This window comes from Mandrillus leucophaeus, unplaced genomic scaffold (assembly GCF_000951045.1).
Source record: "Mandrillus leucophaeus isolate KB7577 unplaced genomic scaffold, Mleu.le_1.0 Scaffold1097, whole genome shotgun sequence".
In the NCBI taxonomy this organism is placed as follows: Eukaryota; Metazoa; Chordata; class Mammalia; order Primates; family Cercopithecidae; genus Mandrillus; species Mandrillus leucophaeus.
In genome coordinates this window covers 228,594-245,301 of record NW_012099176.1, presented here as the reverse complement: position 1 = coordinate 245,301, position 16,708 = coordinate 228,594, and the positions used below count along the sequence as shown (strand labels likewise).

The 16,708-nt window shown below is 36.8% G+C and overlaps 1 protein-coding gene across 1 annotated transcript in view; it reads left to right on the top strand.

Moving 5' to 3' along the window:
• The window catches only part of CEP350 (centrosomal protein 350kDa), a 139,460-nt gene that overhangs the window by 47,571 nt on the left and 75,181 nt on the right, over positions 1-16,708 (top strand). Inside the window, 7 exon segments of the mRNA XM_011989570.1 lie at positions 957-1,177; positions 4,018-4,181; positions 8,511-8,621; positions 9,041-9,181; positions 10,451-10,587; positions 11,438-11,560; positions 15,472-15,641. Coding sequence (XP_011844960.1) covers positions 957-1,177; positions 4,018-4,181; positions 8,511-8,621; positions 9,041-9,181; positions 10,451-10,587; positions 11,438-11,560; positions 15,472-15,641 — 1,067 coding nt within the window.

The window sequence follows — 16,708 nt, the reverse complement described above, 5'->3', positions numbered from 1 at the left end:
GACTGTTGGAAATAGTATTTATCTAAAGTATGAATAGAAAATTAAGGGTCAGGTAAACACATGGGTGCCTCTCAGGCCTACTTCTATTCAAATATTTTTATACTGGATATAAGAGAAATTTTTACCTTTGAAAACTATTTCATCATTTTATTAGAAGCTAAAAGCAAACTTGTTTTGGTATATTGGGAATATAACTGTGCTAAAGTGCTTTATAGAGTATCTTTGAATAATTTATTCAGTAAATAAATATTCAGTGCAAGGCAACATGCTTGATGTTATGAGAAATAATACCTTTAATGAGCTTACTTTTTCAAAGAAAGGCTAGCAACGTGTCTTGTACTGAATTAAATGCCTTAAGAGTTGTTACAAACTGTTATGTTATCTATTAGAAAGTTCAAGAAAGAGATGTATTAACAAGTAGATATAAAGAAATGAAATAAATATTTAGAGATGGATAGTGTGAAAATTTTTTCTGAGACTCTTGGATTAACAAGAGGGTATAACAAAAGAATAGTTTTTGTCTTTTCTTACCTTTTAACATAAAATATTTGATTCTTTTTCAGAAATGTATTTTAAGACCCATATATGGCTCCAATTTTATTGCTGTAGAGTGTCTATTTTAGAAGACTTTGCTTCATGCTATAACGAGTGAATCATAATATATGTACACTGTAGAGGGAACAGTTCAGTGCTAGTTTAATCAAGCTACTCCCTTTCCATTGTACTTAGGGCAAGGTTTGTGCCGTGCTTGTGCACCACTGTAATTCTAGCAATTAGAGGAATATTCATAGTCGTTCATTCAGCATAGTGACTGTATTAACGAATAAATGCCTAAATCACAACTTGTTAAAGCTAATGTTGATAAAGTTTTTTTATTTGTTGTTCTTTTGAATGATTTAGCAGGTTTACAAAGTACTTTTCCTTCCTCTAATGTTTTTGTGGATCAAAATTTCTAGTGTCTCATCAGATAAGGGAAGATCTCAGAAAACTCCAACTTCTCCCCTGTCACCAAGTTCCCAGAAATCGTTGCAGTTTGACCTTCCAGGAACTTCTTCAGAAAGATCTAAGTCGTCAGTAATGCCTACAACTATAACAGGGTTTAAGCCTACTGCAGCTCTCACTGATTTGAACCTGGCTGCCAGCAGAACAACGACAGAGAATGCGGCTCCAATACCAGGTAAGTAGATCCATGCAATTGTAATTTTTAGAATACGATATGAAATTTTTTCTCTCAAAATTCCTTTTCTTTCAATTGAGTCATAGAGAAATATTATTTCAAGTGAATATGATTACTTTTCAAGTATTAAAACCTTCCAGAAATTAAATACTGAAAAGCACAAGAGATTCAGTAATGTTGACTTTTTCCCATCTTGTCAGCCAGCATTAGTCAAATCATATCTGAAAACTATGTCCCGTATGTGCACTCCTGTTTATATGTATACGTATGTATGTATACACACGTGCCTGTGCACACACATAGAAGTAAAGTACATTGTACAGGCATACCTTGTTTTATTGTGCTTGACTTTATTGCATTTCACAGATGCTGCAGGGTTTTTTTGTTTTATTGTTTTTTGTTTTTTTGTTTTTTTACAAATTAAAGGCTCATGGCATTGAACAAATTCATCAGTGCCATTTTTCCAGCAGCATGTGCTCACTTCGTGTCCCTGTGTCCACAATTTTGATAAATCTCTCAATATTTCAAGCTTTTCATTATTACTGTATCTGTTATGGTGATCTGTGATTAGTGATCTTTGATGTTCCTGTTGTATTAATAATTGTTTTAGGTGCCACCAACCAGTCCATTTAAGAGGGCAAACTTAATGGATCGATGTTGTGTGTGTTCTGACTGCTCCACCAACTCACCGTGTTCCCCTCTTCAACGCTCCCTCTGGCCTCCTTATTGCCTGAGACACAATAATATTAAAATTAGGCCAGTTACTAACCCTACAGTAATCTCTTAAGTGTTCATGTGAAAGGAAGAGTCACATCTCTCACTTTAAATCAGAAGCTACAAATGATTAAGCTTAGTGAGGAAGGGATGTCAGAAGCCAAGATATGCCAAAAGCTAGGCCTCTTGTGCCAGTTAGCCAACTTATGAATGCAAAGGAAAAGTTTTTGAAGGAAATGAAAGGTATCATATGAATGAAAGATAAGAAAACACAATAGCCTTATTGCTGATATGGAGAAAGTTTTAGGGACCGAGATAAAAGATCAAGCCAGTGGCATCTTTAAGCCAAAGCTTAATCCAGCGCAAGACCCTAATCCTCTTCAATTTTGTGAAGCCTGGGAGAGGTGAGGAAGCTGCAAAAGAAAAGTTGGAAGCTAGCAGAGGCTAAAGAAAGAAGCCATCTCTATAAAATAAAAGTGCAGGGTGAAGCAAGAAGTGCTGAGGTAGAAGTTGCAGCAAGTTATCCAGAAGATAATTGATGAAAGTGGCTGCACTAAACAGATTTTTAACGAGATGAAACAACCTTATGTTGGAAGAAAATGTCATCTAGGACTTTCATAGCTAGAGAGAAGTTAGTGCTTGGCTTCAAAGCTCAAAGGATGAGCTGACTATTTAGGGGTTAATACAGCTGACAACTTAAAGTTGAAGCCAAGGCTCATTTACCATTCTGAAAATCCTAGAGTCCTTAAGAATTATGCTAAATCTACTCTGCTTGTGCTGTATTAATGGAACAACAAAGCCTGAATGACAGCACATCTGTTTACAGCACTCAAGTTTAGTGAGTATTCTAAGCCCACTGTTGAGACCTACTGCCCAGGAAAAAAAAAGATTTTTTTCAAAGTGTTCTTTACAAAATTTGAAAAAATATTTATTCCTGCTTATTGACAATGCACCTGGTCATCCAAGAGCTCTGATGGACATAAAAAAGGAGATTAATAGTTTTTATGTCCCCTAACACAAAATCCATTCTGTACCCATGGATCAAGTAGTAATTTCAACTTTTAAGTCTTCTTATTTAAGAAATGCACTGTGTAAGGCTATAGCTGCCATAGATAGTGATTCCTCTGCTGATTTGGGCAAAGTAAATTGGTCACCTTCTGGAAAGGATTCACCATTATAGATGCCATTAAGAACATTTGTGATTCGTGGAAGGAGATCAAAATACGAGCATTAACAGAAGCTTGGAAGAAGTTGATTCCAGCCCTCATGGATGACTTTCAGGGGTTCAGAACTTCAGTGGAGGAAATAACTGCAGATATGGTGGAAATAGCAAGATAACTAGAATTATAGTTGGATCCTGAAGATGTTACTGAATTGCTGCAGTCTCATGACAAAAGTTGAATGAATGAGTAGTTGCTGCTTTTGCATGAGCAAAGAAAGTAGTTTCTTGAGATGGAATCTACTCCTAGCGAAATGACAAAAATGGTTTAGAATATTACATAAACTTTAATTGATAAAGCAGTGGCAGGGTTTGAGAGGATTGTCTCCAGTTTTGAAAGAAGTTCTACAGAAAGTGGGTCAAATGCTACCAAACAGCATTACATGCTCCAGAGAAATCTTTTGTGAAAGCAAGAGTCAATCGATGCAGTAAACTTCATTATTGCCTTATTTTAAGAAATTGCCACAGTTACTCCAACCTTCAGCAACCACCCTGATCAGTCAGTAGCTGGTGGAAGGTATGACCTTCCACCAGCAAAAAGATTAGGACTTGCTGAAGGCTCAGATGATCGTCAGCATTTTTTAGCAGTACAGTATTTTTAAATTAAAGTATGTACATTTTTTTAGACATAATGCTATTACACACTTACTAGACTACAGTATAGTGCAAATATAACTCTCGTATACACTGGTAAACCAAAAAATTTGTATGACCTGCTTTATTCTGATATTTATTCCTTTGGTCTGGAACTGAACCTGCAGTATCCTCAAGGTATTCCTTTACTGAGTCCCAGTTTTTTCTACATAGGAAAACAAAGTTGATTTTGGCTCTTAAAATGACAGATGTTAGAAATCTGAAGTGTAATTTCATGTTAACTTTTCCATTTGACCATTGTCATGCCCTCCAGGTTCTAAGCGCTTTTCTCCTGCTGGCCTCCATCATCGTATGGCAGCAGAACTCAGTTATCTGAATGCCATTGAGGAGTCGGTGCGCCAACTGTCCGATGTGGAAAGAGTTAGAGGCATTTCACTTGCTCAGCAGGAGAGTGTGTCTCTAGCTCAGATCATAAAGGTATTTTTGGAGTTTTCCTTTTTAGCTTTCTGTGGTTTTTCTTTTTTCTTTGCTTTTCAAAATAGTCTTAATGATGACTTAAACTACTGTGCCAAATAGAAAAAAAATAGTCTACCATATAACACCTGTAAATAAATAGTCCTGAGAAAAACTTATCAGGACACTAAAAAGATACAGTGTTTGGCAGCAGAACAATAATAAGTCATTCTCTCTCAAATACTTTGTTTTCCATGTTTTCTGCTTTGCTTAGTTAACAGTATAAAAATCGTCTAGTCAAACATTCTTTTTTTTTTTTTTTTTTGAGACTGAGTCTCGCTCTGTCGCCCAGGCTGGAGTGCAGTGGCCGGATCTCAGCTCACTGCAAGTTCCGCCTCCCGGGTTCACGCCATTCTCCTGCCTCAGCCTCCCGAGTAGCTGGGACTACAGGCACCCGCCACCTCGCCTGGCTAGTTTTTTGTATTTTTTAGTAGAGACGGGGTTTCACCCTGTTAGCCAGGATGGTCTCGATCTGACCTCGTGATCCACCCGTCTCGGCCTCACAAAGTGCTGGGATTACAGGCTTGAGCCACCGCTCCCGGCCTAGTCAAACATTCTTAATATTGTCTCTTTTCATTGAGAGGTGAGAGAATACTGAGGGTTTTTTTTTTTTTTTTTTTTTAAGCTTTATTTGTACCAAAAGAGAAGTTTCTGAAATCCAGGTGTTTGAGAAAGCCAGGATAATGTGGATTTTCCTTTAGCAAACAAAAATCCGGAGACGGTCTAAGCACTCTTCGTTAGTGGAACTGCTTTACAAAACAACAACAACAACAACAACAAAACCCTGAGTTCTTACCTACATAGTATAAAATACACAGATTTTAAGTGTACAGTTTTGATCAAATTTGTTTTGTTTTGTTTTGTTTTGCTTTTTTTGAGACAGAGTCTTACTGTTGCCCAGGTTAGAGTGCAGTGGCACGATCTCTGCTCACTGCAAGCTCTGCCTCCCAGGTTCACACCATTTTCCTGCGTCAGCCTCCCTAGTAGCTGGAACTACAGGCCCCCGCCACAACGCCCAGCTAATTTTCTGTATTTTTAGTAGAGACGGGGTTTCACCGTGTTAGCCAGGATGGACTCAATCTCCTGGCCTCGTGAACCACCCGCCTCGACCTCCCAAAGTGCTGGGATTACAGGCGTGAGCCACCGCGCCCGGCCCAGTTTTGATGCGTTTTGACCAGCGTATATACCTGTGTAAGAACCACCCTAATCAAGATATACAACCCTTACGTTGTTACCCCAGAAAGTTGACTCATGCCCATTTTCAATTACTCCCCCTTCCAAAGGCAATTACTATTCTGATTTCTGGCACCATAGTTTATTTTTGCCTGTTCTAGAACTTTGTATAAAAGGAAGTGGACTTTGAACTCTGTGTTTAGCTTATTTTCAATATCAATTTAAGATTTATCCATATTGTTTTATCAGTAGTTTTTTGTTTTGTTCTGTTTTTTGCTGAGTAATATTCCATTAATATCACAATTTATCAGTTTTCCTATTGATGTATATTTGGATTATTTCCAGCTTTTGCCTGTTGTGAATATTCCTGCTATGAACATTTTTAAACAACTCTATGCATACTACATATGTTTTCATTTTTCTTATATAAGTACCTAGGAGTGTAATTGCTTGGGTCAGGTATATGAAACTTTATAAGAAACTGCTGTACAGTTTTCCAAAATGGTTGTAACACTTTACACTCTTGTAATAAGTAGGAAAATTCCAGTTGTCTGCATTCCTGCTATCATTTGGTATTATCAGTCTTTTATTTCAGTCATTCTATTGAGTGTGAAGTAGTATCTCATTGTGGTTGTAATTTGCATTTCTCTTGTTACTGATAAGACTGATTGTCTTTTTGTGTATTTATTGAGCATTCTTTTGTGAATATCTGTTCAAATCTTTTACACCCTTCATTATGGGGTTGTCTTTTTAATTATTGATTTATAGGAGTTGTTCATATATTCTGGAAACAAGTCCTTTTCAGATGTATTGGAAATATTGTATTCCAGGTCTTGGCTTATCTTTTCACTTTTTAAACTGTGTCTTTGAGAAATAGAAGTTTTAAATTTTGATGAAATCCAGTTTTTAGTTGCTTTCTTTTGTGGTAGTACCTTTCGTTTTCTAAGAAATCTTTGGGCTGACTGTGGTGGCTCATGCCTGTTATCCCAGGACTTTTTGGGAGGCCAAGGCAGACAGCTCACTTAAGTTTAGGAGTTCAAGACCAGCCGGGGCAACATGGTGAAATCCCGTCTCTACTATAAATACAAAAATTAGCCGTCCACGGTGGTGTATGCCTGTAGTCCCAGGTACTTGTAGGGCGGGGGGGCAGGTCGGCTAAGGAAGGAGAATCGCTTGAGTCCAGGAGGCAGAGGTTGTAGTAAGCCAAGATTGTGCCATTGGACTCCAGAGTCAAACTGTGTCTCAAAAAAAGGAAGGAAGGAAGGAAGGGAGGGAGGGAGGGAAAGGTGAGGAGAGGAGGGGAGGGAGGGGAGGGGAAGGGAAAGAAAGAAATCCTACGCTAAGACACTAAGATATCCTAACATTCTCTTATGTTTTTTCCCAAAAGCTTTATAATTTTAGCTTTCATATTTACGTGTGTAATCCTTCTCAAGTTAATTTTGGGGTTTGATGTGAGGAAGAGAGTTAAAGTTTGTTTTTCCCTAATAAGGATATTCAATTGTTCCAGCACCATTTTATTAAAAAGACTTAAATTACCTTAATGCCTTTATCAATGATTAAGTAATCAATTATGTGTAGATCTAGTTCTAGACTCATTTTCCATTGATCTATTCATCTATCCGTAATGTCAGTACCATATTGTCTTTATTACTGTGGTTTTTTAGTGAGTCTTGAAATCAAGACATAATTCCTCCAACTTTGTTTCTTTTTTTCAAAGATGATTTTGGCTGTTCTAGGTTTTTTACATTTCCGTGTAACTTTTAGAATCAGTTTGTCAGTTTCTACTAAAAAAAACAAAAAGCCTGGTAGGATTTTGATTAGAATGGTATTGAATCTATAGATCAGTGAGTCTGGGGAGAATTCACATCTTAACAGTGTTGCCTTTTCTAATTCATAAACATGATATATTTTTCTATTTGTTTAAATCTTTGACTATTTCTCTCATTAGTATTACAGTTTTCATTGTAGAGGTCTTATACATTTTAAAATTTATTCCCAAATGTTTTATGATTTTTGATGCTATTTTTTTTTTTTTCAGTTTCCTTTTCTGTTTGTTCTTCCCAAAAGACTTGTCAGACAGTTCTTGGTGTGGTACTGTTACCATATTTTGCAGAGATACCATCATTCCTGCCCTCCTCCCGCTAAATAGCAGTAGTGTTGTCCAATCATTGTGACAGCAGAAATTCCCTGGACATTTCCAGATGTTTCCTGGTAGAGGGTGGGGAGGGACTAATGCCAACTTTGTTGAGAATCATTGTATTGAGGAAATGACCCCATTGTAGTGGAGGGCCATACTGACCTTGAAATCTGAGTCAGCACTGAGGTTTTCTGCCACTTTGGACATACATTATAATTTTGGGTTTCCAGATTTGGGCAGAGCATTACCACAGCCTTACATACAGCCTTACCACCATTTTTTGTTTTCTTTTGTTTTGTTTTAATTAAAAAAAAAAAAAATAGAGATGGGGGGTCTCACTATGTTGACCAGGCTGGTCTTGAGCTCCTGGCCTCAAGTGATCCTCCCCTCTTGGCCTCCCAAAGTGCTGGGATTGCAGACATGAGCTATTGCGCCCAGCCCTTACCACCTTTTGAAAACCTCTATTATTTAGCACTATTTCAAAGGAGATGAAAAAATATATATATTTATAGATAATATTGTGTGGAATTGTGGTAAGAAAGGGCCCTGGTGACAAGGAAACCTTATATGGGGACATCTTTTTTTTAATGAAACTACTACTTCAAAGTCAAAATAAAAGAATCATAAAATTGTGAGATGTGAGGCATTATTTTTATTTTTACACATAAGACATTTTTTTATGTCTTCCAAAAAGTTGGGTGCTATAGCCTTTGCTTTCTAACCAGCTTTTTGGTATTAATTCTTAGTCCTATATATACTGGAAATTTTTTATATTACTACATTATTTGGCACATGGGAGGTGGTCATTAAATATTTTGATAAATGGTAAGGGGCTGTTGACTATTCTTTTTACTCTCTTTCCTTTTGGTTCTAATTAGTTGCTTCAAATGATTTGTATTAGTAAGAGAGCATGGTGTGTGTTATAGTCACTGCGTTAAAATAGTTTAGTATTTGAGAATTAACATTTGACCATTACTTTGAAGGCACAACAGCAACGCCATGAAAGAGACTTGGCCCTCTTGAAACTGAAGGCTGAACAAGAGGCTCTGGAGAGTCAGAGACAATTAGAAGAAACCCGAAACAAAGCAGCTCAGGTAACTTATTTTGCAGCAGGTTCTTGTTTTTTAAACCTAAATTTGTATCTTAGAAATTACTTTAGCATTCTTTTAATTATATAGGAGAAAAAAATATATATATATAAAAAAATAATAAAATTTTAGTACTTTTTGTGGGATAATTCCATGTCATTTGATTTTTGTTACAACCTTCTGAAATAAACTGTCAAGACTCATTTCCAGTTTAGGGAAATGGCAACTGTGGTACATTGTATTTACTTATCCACAGATACAGTAACTTGTGAACAGTGGAGTTAAGACTTAAATCATGAAATCTGGATTGTAGTAAAGTGTTTTTTACTACAAATAAGACATGAAATAAATTTATAAATTAAAATTAATTTGGGAGGTGGGGAAACTAAAACATAACTTCTTTTTTAAACCCCTTTTATTTAAAGATCCATGCAGAATCATTACAGCAGGTGGTTAAATCACAACACGAAGTAACTGAAGTCCTACAGGAAGCAACATGTAAAATAGCAGCTCAGCAGTCAGAGACCGCTCGCCTTACCACAGATGCAGCACGTCAAATCTGTGAGGTAGATGCCATTGAGAACCCTTCTCTTTTTAGTTCTTTTTAGTCAATCTGAGTAACTTTGGTCTTTAGTAATGGGTTTCTAATATCTTAGTAAATGCATACTTTGAATTAGTGACTTTTAGTGGGGGACATACCCTATCGAAATAAGAGGCACCATTGACTGTGGTGTGTTGTACATGTGAATGTTACAGAGGCAGAAAGAAGATGAAGAGCTCTAAATTTCCGCCCTCTGGTAAGCTTTTTAGAAAAGTATGAACTTTATTGATGTATAATTTGTAAGCAATAAAATGTACCCATTTTAAGTATGCAGTTTGGTGAGTTCTCTCTCTCTCTCTCTCACACACACACACGCACACACACACACATATCTCCCTATAACCATCACCACAATCCAGAAATAGCATATTTCTGTTACTTCAAAAAGTTTCCTCATGTCTCTTTGCAACCAGTCCCTAATCTCAGTCCTGGGGAACCACTGATCTGCTTTGTGTGAAGATGTTTCATTTTTACCCACAATGATATTAGTTACTGTCTTTTCTATAACAGGGGGACAGCCAGAAGTAGTTTTATTGCTGTCTCTACATAGGATATCACAATTCGTAATTGATACAGTTTCACTTTATTTTAGCAGTTACATGTTTTTAAACCAAAAGTTAGTACTATTTGTAAAATGACTTGGTTATTGGAAATCCATGAACCTACTATATGTTGGGTATTATGGAGTTGTACGTTTCAGTATAAAATTGAGTCTCCTTTCTCAAGAAAATTTTAATGTAGACAACATTAACAAAGATTTCAAAACACTTTAAGTCATTAGTAAAAGGAATAGCTCAAAGTAGTGCTTGAACAAATACCGAATGAATAGTACATGCAGCACTTGCAGTAGTGGTTAAGAGTAGGGAAATGTACTTCACCTGTTGGTCAGCAAAGAGTTAGAAAGGAAGTAGTAATTAAATTGATTCTTGAAGGAAGATTTAATTTTTGGCTTATTACTGCTTATGATATGCTTTAAAAGGTTGTCTGTCTAATTCATAGATTGTTATAGCTAGGTGAAACCTTAGAAATCATGTAGTTCAACTCTGTTTTTACAAGATGAAGTTGTTGAGACTTAAAGAGGCTAAATGACTTGTCCACAGTATTTCGTCTCTTAGTGGCAGAATTTGCTTGCTCTCAAGTCAGTGATCTTTCTTTCCAAGACACTATGCTCCTTCTCAGTTCTGTGACCTTACCTTCTAATACATTTGCCTTTCTGGTGTGTGTTCATGTTTAGATGGCAGAGTTGACTAGAACTCATATCTCAGATGCTGTCATGGCTTCAGGAGCTCCCCTTGCAATACTGTATGACCACCAACGGCAGCACCTTCCAGACTTCGTGAAACAGCTGAGGACCAGAACTGAAACAGATAGGTTAATATTCATTCATTCAGCAAATATATAATGACTGTCTGTTAGGTTAATATTCTTTCAGCAAATATGTAATGAGTATTTGTTGTCATAGGCATTATTTTTGGTTGGGAATACAGTTATGGGCATCATCTGGTAGGGAAGATAAATATTACTCAAATATTCAGTTAAGTGAATGAATACTTATACACTGATTTAAGTGTTATGAAAGAAAGGAACACATGTCTCAGAGATATGTAACATAGGAATTTGAATAGCCTGGGGGTGCCAGCAGGTCAGAGGAGGCTTTCCTGAGGAAATAAAGCTTGTGGTAAAGCTTGTGGTGCAATCTAATAAATGAGGAGTTAGTAATGTAAAGGAGGTAAAGAATAGGTAGATGAAAAGCCCTAAAGGAAGAAGGAACATGGCATATTTAAGAAAAGAAATAAAGACCATTGTGGCTGGAGGCAGGGAGCAAAGAAGATGGTATGAGATGATGCAGGGATCAGATCATGGTATAGGGCCTTGCGGACTTAGGATTTTGGAGTTTATTCTAGGAGCAATGAAGTCATTAAAGAAATTATTTTTGGCAGGACTGGGTGACATTACCATATTTGTGTGTGTGTGTTTTTCTTAATCATATTTTGACTGTTTCTAATTCTTAGATTTTAAGTCTCTGTTTACATTCATTGATACTAGGAGTGATTTGTGTTTACTTCCCTAGTAAAACAGAAGACATTCTTTAATGTGTTGTAAGTTATTTTATAATATCTATTTGTTCAAGATTTTATGTCATATTGCTAGTAAGCAATACTTAAAATCTTTCCATTATTAGAGACTTTGAATGTTTAATCAGTTTTTATTTTATTTGTAGGAAAAGTCCATCTGTTTCACTCTCTCGGAGGAAAGAAGGGACCCTTGACTCAAAGCATCAAAAGTATTCCCCTTCATACGATAGTTATTCTGAGTCTTCAGGATACAAGAATCATGATAGAAGGTGAAGACAATTTGATTTGTCAGTACAGTTTAGTAAACGCTGATAAATGGCTTAAACATTGCTTTCTTTGATTTCTTAATATTGTTTATTTAAATAGAACAGTGTGTTCCCTTCAAAATGCTGGCTTCCCTAATTAGCCAATTTACAAAATAGTTGGTCCGTGTAATAATGTAACTGCTGTTCCTTGAGAACCTACATTGTATAAGCATTGTATAAATTGTTCTTCCTGCATATAATATTTACAGCAGCCTTCCAAGGCAGATGGTATTATCCTTATAGGTTAGAAAACTGAAGCTCATGGAGATGTTAAGAAACACATTCAAGGTCACATAAATAATGATACATCAAGGAATTGCACCTTAATTTATCTGCCTTCAAAGACTGTGTTTATTGTACATTTCCTTGCTGACATTCATATTTCCTGATGTTACAAATTTTTATTGTTATAAAAAGTATTGAATAGGCCGGGTGCGGTGGCTCACGCCTGTGATTCCAGCACTTTGGGAGGCTGAGGTGGGCAGATCACCTGAGGTCAGGAGTTCAAGACCAGCCTGGCCAACATGGTGAAGCCCCATCTCTACTAAAAATACAAAAATTAGCCATGGGTGGTGGCGTGTGCCTGTAATCCTGTAAGCTACTCAGGAGGCTGAGGCACAAGAATCTCTTGAACTACGGAGGCAGCGGTTGCAGTGAGCCAAGATCGCACCACTGCACTCCAGCCTGGGTGACAGAGTGAGACTCCGTCTCAAAAGAAAAAAAAAATTGAATAGCTTGTCATTGGTAGTTAGTGTGATATGAATGGCTATAGCTTTCAATTATGGTTCCATCTCGGATTAGAAGATTTTAGAGGCTACTTTACAGCATTTTTACAGGTAACATACTGACATTGTCAAGTATAGTAAAACACCAATTTAAAAAATTAAATAATGAAACTAAAAGACGTGAAAATGTGGGAAAAGTACCAAAAGTTATTGAGTAGCTATTATGTCTCTGAAACTATCTGACTTTCATTTAACCTTTACTGACACCTTCACTGAAACTTCATGTCAACCATCATCTGGATTACTGTGGTGAACTCCTAATACTTGTCCCCATCCTCTAATCTTTCTCCACTCTATTCGTTAGCCACATGATAACCAGAGTGATTTTTCTAAAATTTCTAGCCAATTTGGTTATTCACCTATTTGAAATCTTCAGTATTCCCTCAGAAGATTCAAATTAAGGTCCAAATTATTTATCCTGGCATAAAAACTTTCTTTATAATTGAGCCTTTGGTCTATCTCTAGCCCCATCTCTTGGCTTTTCCTCTTTTGCTATACTCCATTCATTCTAACTATTTCCAGTTCTCAGAAGAACCCTGCTTTCTGTCTTCTGTGCCATTGCATATGATATACCTTCTTTCTAGACCATCCCCTCATTTCATTTAGTTTACTTTTATTTACCTTTCAAGAATCAGTCCTACCCCATCTGCTTTAGCTCTCACCTAAGTGTTCTCCTACAGCACTATGAGTATAGCTGTGACAGTCTTGACCACCCTATGTGTACATGTTTCTTTGTTAGTCAGTTACATTCTAGATCAGAAGCTCATTGAGGGCTTCATTTTCATCACCTCAGAAAGAAACTCAGTAACCATCAGCAGTTACTCCCTTATACCCTCCTCTGGCAACCACTATTTCCTGTCTCCATTTTCTATGGATTTGCCTATTCTGGATTTTTATATAAATGGCATCATTACAGTATGTGGCCCTTTGTGACTGACTTCTTCCACTTAGCATGATGTTTTCAAGTTTCATGCATGTTGTAGCATGTATCACTACTTTGTTTATATGGCCAAATTATTTTCTCTTGCATGGCTATCCCACATTTTATTTATCCATTCATCAGTTGGTGGACATTTGGGTTGTTTCCACTTTTTGACTGTTGTAAGTAATGCTGCTGTGAACATTCACATACAACCTTTTGTGTGGATATGTTTTCATTTCTCTTGAGTATATATTTAGGAATGGAATTGCTGGATCATGTACGGTAGCTCTATGTTTAACTTTTTGAAGAACTGCAAAACTATTTTCCAAAGTAACTGCAGCATTTTATACTATTTTCCCACTACGTAAAATTTTTCTACAATCCTCACCAATGCTTGTTGTGTTTTTTATTGTAGCCATCTTAAGAGGGGACCATGCATACTTGTATCATCAGAACTTAGCAAAGTACCTAGCACGTGACAGGCAATCTACTACAAATTTACTGAGTGAATGATTAGCACATAGCTGGCAATTGTTAGAATTGGGATTCAACCCCATGTCCTTCTGACTTGAAAGTCCCTTACTGTGTGCTGCATTACATCTTTTACCTTATTGCTTTATTAGAAGATTTATCTTTTCAAAAACTTATTAAACCAAACAATAGCATTGTATTCTGATAAGTATTATCACAGAAATATACACACACAAAAAAGTATGAACACAGGGTCAGAAGTGACCAAAGCTTCCTTGAGAGTTGGGGTGGGGTCCATGCAGTCTTCTCAGAAATAACACTTGAACTGATTATTTAATTCCATAGGTCGTTAGGCAGACAGAGCAGCAAGGGCAATTTGAAAGAAGAAATAAGTATGTGCTGAGGATCCTAAGTATTAACCCGGCTTGTGTAATGAATGAATAAACCAAGAAATGTAAGAAAGAGAAAGGAAAACACTTGGGGGAATATATGCTTAGTTTGTTGGCTGAGGAATAGCCAAAATCAGAAGTTCACATGGCATTTCAACACTTGAAGCTTAAAATCAAGGAAAGGGCAAAGATAGTGATACAAATTTGAGACTCACTCTAAATGATAGTAGTTGAAGTCATGGTTAAGATTGCCCAAGGAGAACATGTAGTATAAAATAGAAAGAGGGCCAGCGTGGTAGCTTACATCTGTAATACCAGCACTTTGGGAGGCCGAGGCGGGTGGATCATCTGAGGTTAGGAGTTGGAGACCAGCCTGGCCAACATGGCGAAGCCCAATCTCTACTAAAAATACAAAAAAAAATTAGCTGGGTGTTGTGGCACATGCCTGTAATCCCAGCTACTCGGGAGACTGAGGCAGGATAATCTCTTGAATCCGGGAAGTGGAGGTTGCAGTTAGCCAAGATCGTGCCACTGCACTCCAGCCTGGACGACAGAGTGAGACTCCTTCTCAAAAAAAAAAGTTAGAAAAGGACCAAAACAAAACCATCAATTTAAGGAAAGACAGAAAAATTTAAAGCAAATGAAAGAAACAAGGAAAGCTTGTTAGAGAGTTGGGAAGAGAAGCAGGTGAGAGTAAAGTCATAGGATATAAGAATGTTGACATGATTTCAAGCTTACAGAAAAGTTGCAAGAATAATAGAAAGTCCTCAAATAGCTTTCATCCAGATTATCCTAACCTTTTACTGTATTTTGTTTAGCAAGTAGCGCTTTTAAAGGAGATATTGTCAACATCTAATGTTACAAAGCAATAAATTCTGTATTGGATTTAGCAATTCAAAGTATAGATAAAGCTTATTCAGAATAGTTTTAGTAGAGCAGTTGGGATGGAAGCAGATTGTGATAAACCATGATGTTAATGAAAAGTAAAGAAGTAGAAACAGTGAGCAGTAGCTCCCTTTCCCAGAAGTTTGATTTTGAAACGAAGGGAAAAAAGGGAGTGATAACCTAGCAACACTGCCTATTATGATTATTCAAACGCGAAACCTTCCTCTCTCCTACTCATCTTTCTCATCTTTTCCAAAATATTCTTAGACTTATGTTACTTCACTTTTTCTGTTTTATATTACATCTTTCTTGATTTTTATCTTGACTATAAAGTACAGTCATTTGGCCAAATAAGTTTACTTTGAAGCTATAATCCTTATTTTGTTAATTTTGTTGTTGTTGTTTCCATGTATCTATAAAAAGAAGCAGTAGTGGTAACAGCCGCCAAGAAAGTCCTTCAGTTCCATCTTGTCAGGAAAATGAGAAGAAACTTAATGGTGAAAAGATAGAGAGTTCCATTGATGAACAGGTTCAGACTGCTGCAGATGATTCTCTACGACGTGATAGCGTTCCATCTCTTCCTGATGAAAAAGGTAACTTTCTTTTTCAAATAAATGTGTAACCATTTGTTCGGAAACCAGAGAAAAGGGGATCCTTGTTATAAAGTAGCAAATAAGCTGTATGCCGCGGCTCATGCCAGTAATTCCAGCACTTTGGGAGGCTGAGGTGGGAGAATTGCTTGAGCCTAGGAGTTTGAAACCATCCAGGGAAACATAGGGAGACCCCTGTCTCTACAAAACAATTAAAAATTAGCCAGGCTTGGTGGCACAGTCTATGGTCCTAGTACGTGAGAGGCTGAGATGGGAGAATCACTTTAGCCTAGGAGATCAAGTCTACAGTGAGCTGTGATTGAGCCATAGCACTCCAGCTTCGGCAACAGAGCAAGACCCTGTCTCAAAAAAAAATTAAATAAGTAAATAAAGTGGCAGACAACTTGACTGCAACTGTGTTCTAGTATTTTGGAATGTAGACATGAAAAGTGATGTATTTGGATACTTAGCTGAGGAGATTTCTAACTTTATTTCGTTAATATTTACTAAACTTTATCTCATGAATAATATAGTGTTTCTAATTAAAGCACTGATGACAAATTTAATTGTAGATAATATTTGTAAGCCTTAGAAGGAAACACAGTAACCATGTATGACTTGTTTGTACCATGGTGCCTGGGCTTCCAATAACAGTGAATAAATAATTTTCAAGTGACTGTTTTAAAATATCATGAACAGTGACTTTATTTAACTTCTTTAAACAATATTGAATTACTTGCCCAGTGCTTTACTTGACTAGCAGAAATACAAAAACAAAAATGTATTATTAGTTGGACTGCTGCTACTTCTGGCCATGATGGAGCAAAGGGACCAGATTTGCTTACCTTCTTTTTTTTTCATTTTTTATTTTTTATTTATTTATTTATTTTTTTTTTGTGAGACAGAATCTTGCTCTGTCAGCAGGCTGGAGTGCAGTGGCATGATCTCAGCTCACAGGAACCTCCGCCTACTGGGTTCAAGCAATTCTCCTGCCTCAGCCTCCTGAGTAGCTGGGATTATAGGCATGCGCCACAGCGCCTGGCTAATTTTTGTATTTTTTTTTTTTTTTT